We start from the raw sequence: 18,065 nt of genomic DNA on the forward strand, positions 1-18,065 counted from the left end.
TACCAACTTGGGTAATTATCTTGGGATGCCCCTTATTCACTCTTATGTGATGAAGCAAACGTATCGTCCTATTGTTGAAAAAGTTCAGAGTAAACTTACAGGGTGGAAGAGTAAAGCTCTTAGTTTTGTTAGGAGACTCACCTTGGTTCAAGCTGTATCATCTACCATGCCTATTTATGCAATGCAAACTACTAAACTCCCTATTTATGTGTGCAATTCCCTGGATAAACTGTCTAGAGATTTTTTATGGGGTGACTGTGATGAAAAAAAGAAAGTTCATATGATAAATTGGGACCTTGTTTGCAGGCCTAAATCTAATGGTGGTTTGGGTTTGAAGAAAGCTGTTCATATGAATCAGGCTATGTTAGCAAAGATCGGTTGGAGAATGTTTCAGAAAGATAACGGGCTTTGGTGCGATGTTCTCAACAAAAAGTATGTGAAATCTCAATCTCTTTTCCATTCTAATTACTCTTGTCCTTCTAGCTGTTCTAGTACCTGGAGGGGAATTGTTTATGGGGCTAAATTACTTACTCAAGGCCTTTGTTGGAGGGTTGGTGATGGTTCTCTCATTAATTTCTGGTATGACAATTGGTTAGGAATAGGACCCCTAATTCAGAAAATTTCAAATGCCTCTGCTATTGATCTTCATCTTAAGGTCACTGATTGCTGGAATGATGTGGGATGGGACATGAACTTCTTAAGTTCAGTTCTTGATGAAAATAATATCAATGAAATTGTTAGAATTCCTGTTAATTTTGATGGCGGCGGGGTTGATAAAATGATTTGGGGAGCTAATTCCAATGGGAAATTTTTAGTGAAATCTGCTTATCTCTGCTTAATTCAACATGAAAACTTTGCTTTATTTCCTTGGGAGTATATTTGGCGATTATCTATCCCTCCCAAATTACGGACTTTCTTTTGGTTGGTTTGTCATGGTAAGCTACTATCTAATGTAGAAAGGGCTAAGAGACATCTTACTATTGATCCAAGTTGTTCTTGCTGTCCTAATTGTCCAGAAACTTTGCTACATTTTCTTAGAGATTGCCCCATGGCTCAACGTATATGGAATAAGATTAAGTGCTCTGACTCAATTGCTAGGACTTGGAACCTAGATTGGAATGGCTGGTTGCATGCTAACACTCATTGCAAAATTTGTTGTTATGGTGGTCTGATGTGGGTAAATATCTTTATTTTCACATGTTGGTTTATTTGGAAATGGAGATGCAAGAGAATTTTTGATAGTGAGTTCCGGTGCCCTTTTAACCCTGTTACTGTTATTTTGGATACTGTGACTGAATGGGGTCGTGCTCATACCTGTGACACTCGTGTCACTGAAAAAGTTGCTGTGACTGTTAAATGGACTAAGCCTCCTCCTGGATGGGTGAAATTGAATGTTGATGGTGCTAGAACTCAAAATGGAAGTATTGGAGCTGGGGGGGGGGGGGTAGAGATTGTGATGGTAATTGGATATCTGGTTTCTCTGCTTGCTTAGGGAGTGGTTCTGTTATTGAGGCAGAAGCTTGGGGTCTCCTGCTGGGTTTAAGGCTCACCTGCTCCCTTAAGTGTGTTTATGTTCTCATTGAATCTGATTCTGAAATTTTAGTTCAAATGCTAAATCAAGGGGTGGATGAACTTCATTCTCTCCAAGTCCAGATTGGGGTCTGAGTTTGGAGTGCAGTACTTTCAGGTTCAGCAACCTCCTCCACAAGTTGTGAATCTTGCTCTTGATGACTTGTGTGAAACTGTTAAAATTAGGAATGTAGTTGTTACTTCCTGATTGTTTTATTTGTGTTTGTTCTTTGGGCCTTTTGGCCCCCATATATCAAAAAAAAAAAAAAAAAAGAGTGGAACATAAGAAATATGCCAAAAACAAATAAAAGAAAGATTCTTATATGGGCAGTCGAATGCAGACACTGCCACAACCACGTCCCAGCGGTAGTCCTGCTGAAGGACATTTATGAACTGTCAGTGAAATCATCATTTGAAAAAAAGAAAAGAAAAGAAATTGTGAACCATAGTACTATACAAATTTGAAATTTGTCCGGGATCTGTAAATCCCTGTCACAGTCCCATCCTCCAGTGGCGTATTGGCTTCTTGCTCATGTCATTGCACGTAACCCCTTTCCTTTCTTTGGCCTATTTGACACCTAATCCTCCTCCTTGTTCACATTTCAACCTCCCTCTTGGTTTTCAGGACCCATCTCTATTTCCTACTCTTACTTGCGTTTCTGCTACACCCCCCGTCTGTGCTTAGAACAAGGAAACAAAGAAGGAAAAAGGCGATGACTAGTGTGCTGGTTGTGCTGAGCTTCACCTCGTTCCTGCTCCTACCGTTTTCCCACTCTGCGGATGTTAAGTACTGCGGTCAGTCTCTCTCTCCCTCTTTCACTCTTGATTTCTTTCTAACAATTTCTTTATTCCTTTTTTCTTAGTGTTTTCACCCTAACCCAATTCGGCTTTGATTGCTTGCTTGCTTATAAATTGTATTTGAAGAATTCCGGGTGCTTTTCTCAATCAAACGCATTGACGAAAAGGAACCTGGGGAAGGGTTGTGTAGTTCAAATTCGATTTACGGCTCTTGGTACTTATTGGGCATTGGAAAACAATGCTATTTCTATGAAATTTTTCAGGTGCCAAAGATGACTATGCCGTGAAGGTCCAGGGAGTCAAGATATCGCCTGACCCAGTGGTGAGAGGCAAGGCAGCTACCTTCAACATCTCAGCCACAACAGGTAATCTGCTCAATCTAGTCTAGTGTGTATTTTCATATTGTTTAGGTTTTCTGCTTTACATTTCGATTGCAAATTCTTAAATTAGGTAATATGTTCTTAGCTTCATTTAGTGTCAGTATTCTGGTTAGTTTGTTATAACCTTTAGCCCTTCCCCTCAACAGCATTTGGCAAACTCTATAAATCTGTGTACAACTTTGATGAGACCTTTTGCAAATGCGTGATTATGAAACTCTGCCTCGCATGTAAAATTGAAATGTCTTTGCATGTAGCACCAAAAACTTCCGAAAATGGATAGAGGGTACTTACATCATGGTTATGATAAAGGTACTGGAAAGCATCGAAAAGTCTAAATTCCCTTAATCCTTTTACAGTCTCTCATGTAAGGTTCTCTTTCACTGTCCTGCAAGCCAAATGTCGTCATGGTATTTTCTCTTTAGCTTATGAAAGACATTTCTCCCATGCAAATGATCCAATAAATCATCTGGCAAAAGGGACAAAAAGAACTTGTTGAGCGGCATACTATCACTAGTCAACAAACATCCTCCCTGAACGTTTCTTTTTTGGGGAGTAGGGTTGATGGACTCTCTTTCTCTAAAAACTCCCTTGGCTAGTACTTAATAATTCCCCATTCTGTCCGACATAATCTCTCATGCTCATTGGGGCTCATGAGGTAATGAGATCTAGGTCAGGTAAACCCCAGAAACGAAACAGATCAGGTTGATGCCATAAGCCTCTCACAGCTACTATCCTATGTGGAAGCTCACAGCAAAATACATGTTGGCATCCTTGAGGAGTTTGACCACATCACCAAAAACAGCCTGTTTCCTTTCGTAACAAACACACTGCTTGTAAGCAACATAGAAAAGCACCTCATATATAGGTTACAGACTGCAGTAATTAGGAATTTTCGGCCTCGCTGTAATTTCTTATTGACCAGCATTATTTCCTCTTTTTTTTTTTTTCTGAAATCTTATTAATCAGCTGTATAGTTTTAGATTTTTGAAGATAAAATATAGTATGTGGGGGTCCAGATATAAGGACTATTTCTTACTCTATGGAGGCAGTGGGGCACTTTAGTTATGTGTACAGCTGAGGGTCTATGGTTGTTTTGGGTTATCGAAGATCACATATCTTCTATCAGGAAATGATTTTTAGTAGTAATTCTTCGTTCATTTTGTCATAATCTTTGCTAAGATGTGAGAAATGGAAATGGAATAGAATTCTTGTAAGATACTAAGATAAGTTTATTAGAGAAACTCCTTTGCATTTAACAGTTATTATTCATAAGTGCCGTATAGTTTGTTCGACCCATAATGTTCCATTACGAGTTTGAAGGTTCCCTCCTTGTTTCCAGTGAGCTTGAATTTCAATTTTTATAGAAATTTCAGTGATATGCAAATAACTGTGCTTTCTCTCCTTCTCTCGTTGATTGAAATTGTTTTATTGCATCCTTTGAACTGTTTAGATAAAGGTTCTTGAAAAATCTAATCTTCTGAATCTTCTTTTAGTTGTTTAATTAACGAATCACCCATCTCTTTTAGATCCATCTGAGATGATTGAAAGGTCAGTGTCCCTTGTTTAAAAATTCTTGTTTCGTTAATTGATCCTACCTGTGAATCTGTGATAATATTAGCATCACCTTCTTTGTGTTTCCTGTACAAAGAGCGAACAAACAATGTTAATAATTTTTCCATCATTGATGAATTTGTTAAGAGTACGGCTCAAATTTTTTTCTGGAGGCAATGTTTTGTTGCTTTATTCCATCTTTATAAGAAAATGAAATTTTGGTGGAGAGGAAAATGAAAAGTTTTATGAAGTTTAGTGTGTTGACTGGTATTTGGTGGGTTGGAAAGGGATAGTAGGATTTTGAATAGTGGGGAGGAGGTGAATTTCTTGTCAAGAAGAATATGGTAGGCTTTGCATTGGTATCTACTATCTAAAAAGATTGTAGATATACCAATTTTCATTCTCATGCAGATTTGGACTGCTGTTGTAGTGTCCTACCAAACTTACCAAGTTACTGTTTCTCTAACTGTAGTGCAGCACTGCACATGATGGGTCTCTAATACAGATTTTCAAACCGCATTAAAAATAGGCGGGGACTTCTACAGCGTCTTGTCTAAGGTTCATGGAATACCATGTCCTGCAGCCTTCTGTTTGGACTGTAATCTATTTGAGGGCCACTAAAAATCTTCTCCAGTCTTCAAGAGACATACTTCAGTCCACAAAGATGGCTTCACAATGTACACGGTTATTTTAGTTGTAGTTGTTGAATTCAAAACGCTCACACTAAGAAATATGTTTAACCTTACTGTCCATCAAAGCTTCTTTTTTTCAGTAATAGACATGTCAGTGCATATATCTTAGAGTTCCTTTCTATGCTTTCGTTCATGTGTCATATCTGTTGGCTTTCAATAGATAATTCATAACTGTGGCTTCATACAGGTCAAGCCATCTCAGGTGGGAAAGTGGTGATTGAAGTTTACTATTTTGGGCTGCGTGTACATACGGAAACTCATGACCTTTGTGAGGAGCTTTCCTGTCCTGTCTCAGCAGGCAACTTTGTACTCTCTCATACTCAAACTTTACCTGGGATCACTCCGCCGGTGAGTTTCACTTCAGAAGATTTATACTTACTGCTCTTCCCTACTGTTTGTTAGCATTCCAAAATTCTACCCTACTTTTGAGGTACATTGAATTTAATTCTACAATGAAATGTTCTTGGGTACTTGTGAGGTTGTGCATAGCTTGAATATTTCTTGATGATTACAGCAGTTTATTTTGCTCAAGATTGTCTTGTATATTATCATGCATTCATGCCCTTTCAAATCGTGTCAGCTATAATCTTTTGTTCTTCTTATCTATACTTGACTCCATATATTTCAGATATTTGGTTTTACACCTTTTCCTTTTTTGGGCAGAAACCTATCCAGAGATGAGATAGATTTGGATTTTCTCCGTAATTGTTGTTTTGCAATAGTTCCTTTCTTTTGACCTGCATCATGTTTGAGCTCCAGATCTGGTTCTCCAGTTAAGCTTTCCTAAGTTTAGTGAACTAGAAGGTATATAAGAAGTGAAAGTAAACTGGAAGTCAACCTAAAGGAAAGCAAGACAAGAACAGAAAAAACAATGCCAACAGAGAACCACAAGCCTGAGCAACGAAAATGAATCAACTTGTTTAACCTAAGAATTCCTTCTCCATGATGAGAACGTTTTGCTCATTTTTGTTTAGGTCTTCAGGAGTTCTTGATGTGGTACTAAATCTAATTATGGCTGAGCCTCTAGAGGCATTAAAGAGAAAAATATTGACTCTTGCTTTGTCATATGTAGAAATTAATTTCCTTTCACGTGCATGGCTAAGATGTTACGATATTCAGTTTCTTTTGCATCAGCATTTCAACTACACAGTTGCACTTCAGTCCTTTTCTGATTTTGTACGTATTTTTTAGATGTTACTCATAGATAACAGTGTTTCCTATTAACAGGGCTCATACAATCTTAGGATGACAATTGAGGATAATCATAACCACAAGTTGTCTTGCATCAGTTTCAACTTCAAAATTATCTTCGGATCTCTGGTCTCTGCTAGTTGAGCACGATTTGCCAGTACACCATGTAATTGATCATATAAGCATAATCTCTAGTCTAGTGGATATGTAGTTCATGAGTACTGCATGCTCTTGTATAAATAAAATAAAAATGCAAAGGAGAGTGAAGTGAGTGCTGTGTTCCCTTTGCCGTACATTCATGGTGTTTGTAAATTATACCACTGCCTATTATTGCTAGTATATATGGCAAAGGAACTTAAGAAAATCTGTAAAAGCAACCGAGTCGTGAATCTTCTGTTTTTCCATTAATTTGAGCAGGACCCCATTTAATTAGTTTCAGACCTCGAAATGTCCCATTGGAACTTGGAAGATACCATGACTGTAACAGATGGTTAGTGCGTGGCACAGCATACATTTCTTTACTGTTGTGGAATAATATTCTTCCAATAATGAAAAGATCAAAATAAAGAAAGAAGTATTAAAACCACAAGAGAGCATATTATGTAGGGTGACAAAATGCTAACATAGATGGATTTTTATTTAATGCTTCAAGTATACTGCCCTATTCAATTATGTTGCACAACCATTATACTTTTGTGCTGCACTGAAACTGCATTCCTCAGAACCTGGGTACTATGAGGATAGGAATTTGGGTATAAGATTGGAGAATGTGCTTATAATCAAGAAGGCTGATACAAAATTCAACTTTGGTGACAGGGCTACCTGCAATTTTGGTATAAGATTCTTTTGCAACATGATTGTTCTGTGTGACTTTTCTTACACTGATTGGTTGGATGTCAGTTTTGTTTGAAACTTGTACATACATTGTTATGAACTGAAATTGTGCATGAGTTAGCTTAGTCACACTTTTAAATTGAATTAGGTGGCCTAAATTCTTCTTCTTCAGTGATGAGTGCACTGTATGGTTTGAATGCTATGATAAAGATTTGTATTAAAACTAACTGAGAATCTACCCCTAGTCAGTTTGTCTTTAACTCAGCTGATTCTCTGTGAAATTGCTGTTGTTGGGGTCGAGCTGTGTGGCTTTTTCTATATCTGATATGTTTTGTTCTCTCCAGGCACCCTATCAGAGGAAGTTGATTGATGCGAGTCTTTTTACACCCGAAGAGTTCCAAAGGCCTCTTGCTTTTAGAACAGCAAATAGGCTAATAAAGCAAGAGTTGTGTGTCTAACACAGGAAGAAACTATATAGTTTTAGAAACCCATATGTTTACATCCCATCAGTCACACTCAAAGAAGACTAGCTAACAGGAGCAAATAGTTTTAGAAACCCATATGTTTACATCCCATCAGTCACAACCTAGTCAAAGAAAACAACAATAGGCAAAAGTAACAAAACAAGAGTCATATAGCCTCTTTCGCATATAGAGGTAAAGCGTGAAACGCATTTGTTTGGCGACAGACATTCGAAGTATTAATCCAGTTTTTCAGTGTCAATTTTCTGGCATTGCTGTTCGGTATTGATCTTGCATAGCCTTGACAATTCAGACAGCATATTGAAAGAAGACCCGCCCACACTCAGAGCTTCTTCCCCACTTGCTTTCAGTTCTTTAGCTCTTGCCCTCATTGCATCTCCTTCTTTCTGCTCCATAATCTTCCTCACCAACATCTCAATCTCCTCCCTCCCTGCTACTGCTTTTGTTGGCAAAACTTTAGGTCGAATTGCCACCTTGAGCTCCTCCACCAGCAGCGTAGCAACCATTTTCTGCTCTGCATATAGCGGCCATGCGATCATTGGCACACCATTCAGTATACTCTCCAGCGCCGAGTTCCAACCGCAGTGCGAGAGAAACCCTCCCACTGACGAATGAGCCAAGATTTCCGACTGAGGAGCCCAAGTGGTGACCACCACACCCATTTCCTGAGTCCGAGCCATGAACCCCTCAGGCAAATACTCCGAAATGTCATTGCCTTCAGCACCTCCTTTGCTTGGTGGCTGCACCACCCATATAAACCTCTGCTTACTAAGCTCTAAACCCCAAGCCATCTCTGTGATCTGTTCAGCCGAAAGAACCCCACCGCTCCCAAACGATATGTAAAGCACAGACTCACTAGGTTGCTTATCCAGCCAATCCAACAGCTCACTCCTCGGACCACCACCGGACTGCCCTGCCAGTCTAACCATGGGACCGATAGTGTACAGCGGAACCCTAACAATCTTCTTCCACTCCGGGTGCTCTCTCATAGCCTTAAGGCAGTTGGGCTCCAGATCCTCCCATGTGTTGATCAAGATGCCATCACTCATTGAAGTAATCTCCTTCCCAATTCTTAAGAAGGACTCGTATTCACGATCCTTCCTATTCATCATCGGCTTCACCACATCTTCAGGTCGAACCGGCTTGCAACCCGGGATCTCCAGCAGCTCTTTGCGATCCAAATACTCTCCATCTATCTGTTTATCTAGAATTGGCGCATATAGAAGCAACGTTAGTGGCCAGGCACAGGAGACTAGAGTTACGTACTTGAGCATGTGGAATTCTTGTGCAACAGTGAGGACTGCAGTGCTGAAAAGATCGACGATCATGGCGGCGGGTCTGAGCTCCATGGCCGAGATTGCAGACCGGAGAGATGATCGGGCATCGAGCATGATGGCGGAGAGGTGCGTGAAGACTGAACCGGCGGCGTTGGAGTCGTGGCCGGAGGGTGCTGGGAGCTCAACTATGTCGTAGAGCTTCTGGGTCTTGGCCGATCGGATGAGTTGGGATTGTGCCGGAGAGGTGTTGGATGAAACGACGACGAGTGTGGCATGGCAGTTGTGGTGGGTGACCAGGGAGCTGGCGACCTCCATTAAGGGGATGAGGTGGCCCATGCCGGGGCTTGGGACTAGCAACACATGTGGTTTTGAGCTCATCTCCGCCATGAAATTCAGTCTGGAACTCCTGAATCAAATCTTAGTTTGGGAACTTGGGTGGGGAAGCACATACAGCACATGTGCTTTTCATTCAAGAAAAATTAAGATGAGCATAAAAGCATAAACCAGAGTCATCATTGTGAGTTAGACTGGCATGGCAGTCCGGTGGTTAGACAGGTGGTTACTGGTTAGGACTTAGACCATCTGCCATGGTAAGCAATAAACCCATATATATATATATATATATATATAGCCTATCAACTGTCATTCCACATTTCCCAAAAAAGTTTTTTTGCCGAATGGTCCAATGTCCAAGTATATGGCTTTCAATCTGGTAAGCCATATCCATTTAATATTTTAATATTTATTTCTTTTATTCCTCTTTTATCCGTCTTCATTCAACTGATAGAATTCTTATTTTATTTGTGTTCTTTTTCGGTTTTAGTTACAATTTTTTTTTCTCCTGAAATTTTATGTCTATAAATTTGTCAATAATAAAAAATATACCATTGCGAAGTTCACATTGAGATCTTTCATTTGAGCCTAATAATGAATATATTTGGGCTAAATTATTTTAATACTTGGGCTAAATTATTTGGGCTAAATTATTTGAGCCATATCCATTTAATATTTTATTATTTATTTATTTTATTCCTCTTTTACCCCTCTTCATTCAACTGATAGAATTTTTATTCTATTTGTGTTCTTTTTCGGTTTTAGTTACAATTTTCTTTTCTCCTGAAATTTTATGTCTATAAATTTGTCAAGAGAAATTTTAAATACACATCCCTATTATTTTATATTTCAAATTAGATTTTGTAGGTAGGTTGAATGACCAAAACAGACATCTATGCATTAGAAAGAAAGAAAAAAATAGACATATTTTCCTTATATAGAATAATTTATGTATAAATAGTTAAAAAAACACAACAAATTTCTATACATGGCCTCCTAATTTAATACAAGAATAAAGTTAGAAACTATCTAATTTATTTTTTTCTTAAATAAATTGTAATTAAATGAGGTTAGAAGCCATAATATTTAGAATTACAAAATCAATGGTATTAAACGTTTTTAAAACGGATCATTTTACTCCCTTTTTTGGTTAATTTCATTTGCTTTCTTTTTTCTAAGAGATACGATTAATCCATTTATTTTCTAATATAAAACATTACGGGTGAAAAAACTTTGTAATTGTTAATTTGTTTGGCCCCTCTAATGACAACTTTATAGTTCCACCATTGGAGAGAAACTAGTGATATAGTTTTGGTTAAATGTTCAACTTATAATTTTATACTTGATCAACATGGTGTTTGGTGGATGAGAACTCAAATAATATAAAACCTATTTATATGCATCTATTTAAAAGGGAACAATAATAAATCTTTATGGATTTCTGAATAAGTAACACAAGTAATCAATATGGTCATTTAAAAACATCAATATACTAGAATATACTAATCATATTAAATAGTTGCCTTAATATAGTCAAATAGTAAGATATTTCATGATTTTTGAGATTAAGGATATTTTAGGTACTTTGGGTTGTGTATTTAGTGGAATATTAGAATGAGAAATTAAATGGGCGTTGTATTAAGTATGGAGTGTGTATTAAGTAATTAGGGGTGTGTATTTAAAACTTCTCATTTGTCAATAATAAAAAATATATCATTGCGAAGTTCACATTGAGATCTTTCATTTGAGCCTAATATTGAATATATTTGGGCTAAATTATTTTAATACATAATAATGAATTATGTTTTTATAAGAGATAATATATTATAAAATTATGAAAATTACAATATTAAATAATGGCCTCTTCAAAACCTTCTCGGAGACTAGCTCTAAGCTTGGAAAAAGTACCACACACACTTACATAAAACAAAATAACAAAATGATAACATAAATATAAATAAAACTATTAATCACCACAGTTAGTATTCCGGCAGACTATCATTACTTCTTCCATGTTCTGGCTCCATATCCACCATTTGTATTGGATCCATTGCTATCACTGAATTGCTGCACTCCTGCATGTGCACCACTTGTTCTAGATCCACCACTTCCTCCATAATGAGGAATTTCACCATATCCAGTTGTTCCTCATAGTGTTGTCCATATCCACCACTTCCTCCTCCATAGTGTTGTCCATATCCAAAATTACCACAGCCAAATGTTGCAGGTGATTGTTGTAGTTGGGACTCGCGAGCTCTTCTCTCCATTATTTCAGCTTTTTTCATTCGTAGGTACTCACGTCCTTCTGGATCTGTAATTGAATCCAAACTAGTAAGCATGATTTTGCTCTCCTCACGTTGAATAGCTAATTTTTGAGATGCATATTCCTCATGCTTAGCGAAAAAAGCATTTCTCTCCAACAAGCTTTATTCAAGTAACTCCTTCAGTTCTTGGTTGGATTCTTTCACTTGTTGAGCAATCTTGGTCTTCTTATTCAACTCTTTCCTTTTCAGCTTTAATTTTCTTTCTTTACACCAATAGGCCGATGAGGTGAGGCAAGTTCATCACTAAACAACCCTTGTTCGTCTTCATCTGCATTCAAATCGACATCAAATGGTAATGTACCTGACGATTGTGTTGTCCGAGAGGTTGATTCATATCCTTCACTTGAGCAATTTTTTTGTCGTGGTTTAGTTGAAATTCTACCATTATCTGTCCATTTTTCAGCATCTTTCAGAATAGGTCACACATGATCAAATTTAAGCTTCTTCTTTGTATAGTTAGGATCATCTAGTAGATGTTGTTTTGCCTGAGCATACTACATATGTCAACAAAGAATAATTGGTTAAGAATACTTACAATCTACGATCTAACTTTGTCAATAAAAAATTTGAACAAATACTTACAATATCTTTCTCTGAAGCACCACTTTGATTCCGATTTTCCACTTGGCGAAGTGAACCACGAAATTTGCTTATGCAATAGTTAAGATCTGAAAATCGACTTTGAAGAGACTTGGCGCTTCGCATTTGGTGTTCATCCTTATCCTTATTCCACAAATCAGTTATCCTTTCCCATACTTTATCTTTCTTTTGATTAACACCTTCGATAGAATCCTGAGAAATTGAAAGATATAAATGACACAAGAGTTGATCTTCTTGGACAGTAAAATTTCCTTTTCGATTGACAACTTTCTTATGCCTAACATTTGCCATTGAAGTATAGAAAGATTGTTGTAAAAACAATGGTGTAAGTATTTGGTAGAAGAATGGTGTATGTAAGGTGTTAACACGGATAATGTGAGAATCTGGGATAAGTATTCAATGGTTTGTGATCGATTTACTATATTGGATCCAACGGTTGGTATAGTGCCGTAATCTTTATCTTTAACATGATGTATTGTACATCTGATGACAATATGTATTAATTAATTAGATTCTATTGTTCAACCAAACAATTAGAAAGACATTGTACATGTCTATTATTAAAAAAAAAAAAAAATTGAAAACACAATTTGGGGGGGGGGGGGGGGGGGGGGGACATAGAGCCAATATCCCGAAGAAATTGCGAAGAAAAATAAACATAACAACAAAATGGAAAATAAAGTATTAAACACTCTTCACCCATATATACCATGTCGGTTCCATATATGATCAAGAAATGCATTACGAAGTGCAATATGAGCTGACTTGTCTTTAATTTTCCTATGTCGAGCAAGAAACTCCGCGAATTGTGAAATTTCATTAGTTACCAACTCAACAGATAATGCAGGGGCTGGATTGAAATCATTTATTGGAGCACTTAGATCACGCTCATCTTCGATTATCATGTTATGCATTATGATGCATGTAGTCATTATATCATGTAAAACACATTTATTCCAAAAACGTGCTGGTCCCTTGACAATTGCCCAACATGATTGAAGAACTCAAAATGCTCGTTCAATATCCTTCTTACACAACTCTTATTTTTTGGCAAACAATAATTTTTTTAGACCTTGAGGATCATGAATAGTTTGCACTAGTGTAGACCACTTATGATATATATCATCGGCTAAATAATAACCAGTGTCATAATCTTTTTCAAGAATCTTATAATTAACGGGAGGAGATTTACCTTCCGCAAGATTTGCAAATAGGTGAGATGCTTCAAGCACATTGATGTCGTTGTTGGAGCCTGGTAAACCAAAATGTGCATGCCAGATCCAAATATCATAATCAGATACTGCCTCGAGGATAACAGTTGGTGATCTATTACGCCCTGCATACATTCCTGCCTAAGCTGTTGTGGGACAATTTTTCCAACGCCAATGCATGCAATCTAAGCTCCCTAACATTCCTGGGAACCTACGTTCTTCACCTATATACAAAAGTCTCACAACATCCTCAGCATTAGGTGTTCTTAGATAACGGTTTCCAAAGACCTCTATAACAGCTCGACAAAACCTTTTCATACATCGAATTGCGGTAGACTCACCAATTTTTAATGTGATGCCCCAGAAATTCGTATTTATTTTCCGAGGATTTTTCGGAATTTGAATTATGGGTATCAGACGGTTTCGTGGCTCGTGGACGGAGCGGGAGTATTTCGGACGAATTAATTATTTGAAAGGTATGATTTTAGGGGGGTTCAAGGTTGACTTTTGATACGTTGGGATTCTCCGAAAACTTCCTTCATGAAAGTCGTAGAGCGCGTCAATACGAGTTCGTGGACATGCGGAACGCGAGAATCGGAGTTCGTATGAAGAAGTTATGGGCTTCGGAAAAACTTTCCATTTTGGTATAAAAGGACGAAATTTTCCGGAAATTGCAAAGAATGCCAGATTTCCAAAAACGGAAACCCAGCCCTCTCCCGAGCCCGTGGAGGCGTCGTTCTCGCTCCTCCGGCCAACGTTTGCTTCGATTCAAGAGTGGGTTTTGCTCGCCTCAATCCCCTATTGAGGTCTGTGGAAGGATTGAAGAGAGATTTGAGCTGTGGAGGGAGTTACATCGATTGGAAGTGGCTGCTTTGGGGATGAAATCGCCTTGATCGGAGTCAGAGATTCCGGCCACCTTTGCCGGTGATTCTTGAGGGCTTTTGGAGCTTGGAGGACGTTGATGCTTCCCACAAGGTGGCTTGCATCGATTCAACTCGTGGAGGTCGAATTTTGGAATTGAAATTCTAGGGTTTCAATCGAGCTGTTTTGTTCTAAGGTAAAATTCGATCGATTGGTTCATATTTGGACTTTGTTGTAGTTATGAAAGTTGAAATTGGGGTTGAGATGAAGAACTTTGGTGTTGGGAGTTTTGTCAAATTCCGACTTTGGTTCGGCGGCGGTGTCGCCACTGTGGTGGTGTTTTCCGGCTGTTTCCGGCCACCTCAGGGATAGTTTCTGTTCCTGAGTTCGATCTACTCGTCGATACGAGCATTTCGATATATTGTTTGTAATTTTTGGAGATCGTATGAGCATGTTGTGATTTTTACGGTTTCGGACCGTTCGATGTTTCGATCCGTGAGGATTCGAGCTTCCGATCGACTTATGGTTTTGGCATATCGATCGTAGAAGTATTCCAGAGACATTGGGTAGTCTCGGATGTGGTTTCGCCTCTATTGGCGTCACTTTAGGGATTTTAGTTCAAAACGGGGGTTTCGGACTTAAATTGTTTATGGATTGTTGCTAAGTTGAAACCGTATGTGATTAGGTGCTTGACGAGGTATCCTTGGACGGTTGTTTTGTGGTGTGGCTGCCTTGTTCTGTATTGAAGACAAGCGGGAGTTTCGAGGTGAGTAATCTCACAAGGTTCATCAATGAACAGAATTACCATTATCGTTTTGGCGTTAATTATTTAACTGCAAACTATAGTTGGTATTAGTAGGCATTCCTGAGCGAATGACTACGTATATATATATTTACGTGAAATATATATATTATTGTGGTTGATGTGTGATGAATAATATGCATGATGGGTTCATATTATTGTTGAATGAGACTTTTCATAGAATCAATATTGTGGAAAAGATGTTTTCTATTGCTTGAAAAGTATTGAGTTTGAGGTTACATTTTGGAGTCAAGCGTGACTCATTTTAAATGTATTGGTCCTTGTACCAAGGGTCACAGATGGTGAGCAGGGATAGGGAAAGCCGGAACTAGATGGTCGTAACGTTTTTAGGTCAGGTGTGACTTACTTAACGTTGACTTGAGACCAGATGGGGTCTGAAAAGCATGGGTCGCAAATGGTGACCAACAGTTGGTTCTAAGACCAGACGGGGTATGAAAACTAAGAGTCACAGACGGTGATAGGTTGCAGATGGTGACCAATGATTTATCTGTGTTATGAGCCTAGTTACCATATTGTCTTGGAGTTATGGAATTTACTGTGACTATAGATGTATTGTGGCATTTCTGAGTGAATGATTATGTGTGTGTATATATATATATATTATGGGATATATATATATATACACACACACATATGTATTAATGTATTGATGGCATTTCTGAGTGAATGACTATGTGTGTACATATATATATTATGGGATATATATATATATATATATATATATACATACGTATTCATGTATTAGTGGCTTCGTGGTGAATCTGTGTTGATGTGTTGTGTGTCTAGGTTGGACTGATTTGTTGTTGGTACATCATGGGGTTAGTAGGGAGCTATCTGATGCTCATGAGTACGTGTTTTTAAACGAGAGTTTCGGGGATTCTTTTTTTTAAATGTCCTGGGAGGACTTGTGAATCATATTCTATATGTCACAGATGGTGACAAGTCGCAGATGGTGACTAATGGTTGATCTGAGACCAGATGGGGTCTGAAGATCATATGTCATAGATGGTGATAGGTCGCAGATGGTGACCAATGGTTGATTCCAAGATTTGATGGGGTCTGAAGATCATATGTCACAGATGGTGACAGGTCGCTGATAGTGACCAAGGCAAGAAATAAGGAATCACGCAGTTTGCCGGGCAAGTGGTTACGATAAGCTAGAGTGCTAGTATGTCTGCCATGGTACCTCATGGATCTAAGTAGGTTACTTATGACTCCTGGGTACGTATTTTATCCAGGTTGGATCGATTAATCATATTTGAATTGTTATGTTAACGATTTATATGATTTTGTCACGATGTGACTTTTGTGATTTCCTTTTTGGGAAAAGAGTATGGTTTTGGGAAGCATGGTATGTTTTCCTTATTCTCGAGTCGAAAGGTTTTCCTCGTGTTGGCGTGAGTTGTGCGGGCTTTTATCCTGTAATTTGGTGTGAGTTATTTTGAGTTACTCATGCGGGCTTGCAAAAGCTTACCGAGTTTGTTGTGTGACAACCCGGTACACCATTCCAACGGTGTAGGGGTTATTTCTGCAGGTCAGGGTGATCGTGGCTGAGGCTGAGGTATCTTGTTGGCAGCAGAACTGGTAGGAAGCAAATTTGATCTGGCTTTGCCAATGTTATGACTTCCGCTTTGTAGTGAACTCTGAGGAGTACTTACGTTTTATTTTGTGATGGCAATTTAATTCGTAAGCTTATGTAATATATAACTCTGTTGAGCGAGTGTATATTAACTTGGATTGGTTCAGGGCATCAGTATGTACTTGTTTTAAGGGGAAAGATGTTCCAGGTATTTGTATTGATGACTGAACGTTCACGCATATATAATTATGGGGTTATATATATCGATTTTCATGTGTGTAAAAATTAGGGGCGTGACAGTTTGGTATGAGAGCGTAAGGTACATATTTGGTGATAATCAGTACTATCCGAGTGATGGCCCGTCTGCAGCGGATCCCCATCTGATGCTCTTCAGTATTGATATAATCACTGGGTATGTAGGAGTGCTAGTTGTGAGTTAGAGTATAGAAATTGTCAGAGCATTGGTTTGCTCTGCTGGTGAAGTTGTGAACCTAAGTGTTGGTTCTTTGAGTTGCAGTCATTGAGGAATGGGAACCTCTGGATTGAACTCTGGTGGGGTGATAAGGATTGTTTTCGGGGAAAACTGTATCCTTTCACACGAGCTTAGTTGTTAGATTGTTGAAGTCATGTTGTTTGACTTAATGTGACCTCCTGAACTAAATTATGTGCAGGGGTTACTATGAATTGTTTTGTTTGTTTTAAATTGTGATTGCCTTGTTTTCTTCTTGATTTGATTGATTGTTGGCTTGATTTATCTTGAAGACCATAGTGGTGACGATTGTGCTCTGTGTGAGGATAGAAAGGTGATTCATTGTTTTCACCTTTGATGTCATGTTGATGACAAAGGCTCCTAGTGGGGAGGAAATGAGCGTGGTTTGGGATTTGCAGTAGGGCGTTAGAACGGCATCAAACAATTCTTGAGGAAGTCTTGTTTGATTGAATTTGTGTAATGGAACGCTAGTTGAGAATCTAAACATGAGGCTGTAGTCACCAGTTGACTTATGTAGGCACGATATGGAAGATTATAGAATTGATGGCCGTAGGTGTGAGCTATGTGTATATCGTGTCTAGGTTGAGGTGACTGATCACAGTTGGTGATATATTGAGTCACAGATGGTGACTGATCACAGATGGTGATCGATATTGAGTCACAGATGGTGACTGATCACAGATGGTGATATATTGAGTCACAGATGGTGACTGATCACAGATGGTGATCGATATTGAGTCACAGATGGTGACTGATCACAGATGGTGATATATTGCGTCACAGATGGTGACTGATCACAGATGGTGATATATTGAGTCACAGATGGTGACTGATCACAGGTGGTGATATATTGAGTCACAGATGGTGACTGATCACAGATGGTGATCGATGTTGAGTCACAGATGGTGACTGATCACAGATGGTGATATATCGCGTCACAGATGGTGACTGATCTCAGATGGTGATCGAGATTGAATCACAGATGGTCACATGGTGACAAAGGCATGTTATCGGGAATCACGTCCTTGGCCGGACGAGTGGTTACGATGTCAGTCAGAGTTCTTGTCTGT

General features: G+C 38.5%; 2 protein-coding genes across 2 annotated transcripts; one reads left to right on the forward strand and one right to left on the reverse strand.

Annotated features, from left to right (window-relative positions):
* Positions 1-1,943: 1,943 nt before the first annotated feature.
* LOC112202963 (putative phosphatidylglycerol/phosphatidylinositol transfer protein DDB_G0282179) lies at positions 1,944-6,619 on the forward strand. The gene is made up of 5 exons (XM_040505680.1): positions 1,944-2,113; positions 2,195-2,364; positions 2,631-2,732; positions 5,178-5,338; positions 6,218-6,619. The coding sequence occupies exons 2-5, from the start codon at positions 2,283-2,285 to the stop codon at positions 6,323-6,325; spliced, it is 453 nt and encodes a 150-aa protein (XP_040361614.1). The 5' UTR covers positions 1,944-2,113; positions 2,195-2,282; the 3' UTR covers positions 6,326-6,619.
* An 847-nt stretch (positions 6,620-7,466) lies between these two features.
* Positions 7,467-9,367, reverse strand: LOC112202962 (anthocyanidin 3-O-glucosyltransferase 5). The gene has a single exon (XM_024343999.2). It carries the CDS (start codon positions 9,159-9,161, stop codon positions 7,716-7,718), a length of 1,446 nt encoding a protein of 481 aa, XP_024199767.1. The 5' UTR covers positions 9,162-9,367; the 3' UTR covers positions 7,467-7,715.
* Between the last annotated feature and the right edge of the window lie 8,698 nt (positions 9,368-18,065).

This window comes from Rosa chinensis, chromosome 5 (genome assembly GCF_002994745.2).
Source record: "Rosa chinensis cultivar Old Blush chromosome 5, RchiOBHm-V2, whole genome shotgun sequence".
In the NCBI taxonomy this organism is placed as follows: Eukaryota; Viridiplantae; Streptophyta; class Magnoliopsida; order Rosales; family Rosaceae; genus Rosa; species Rosa chinensis.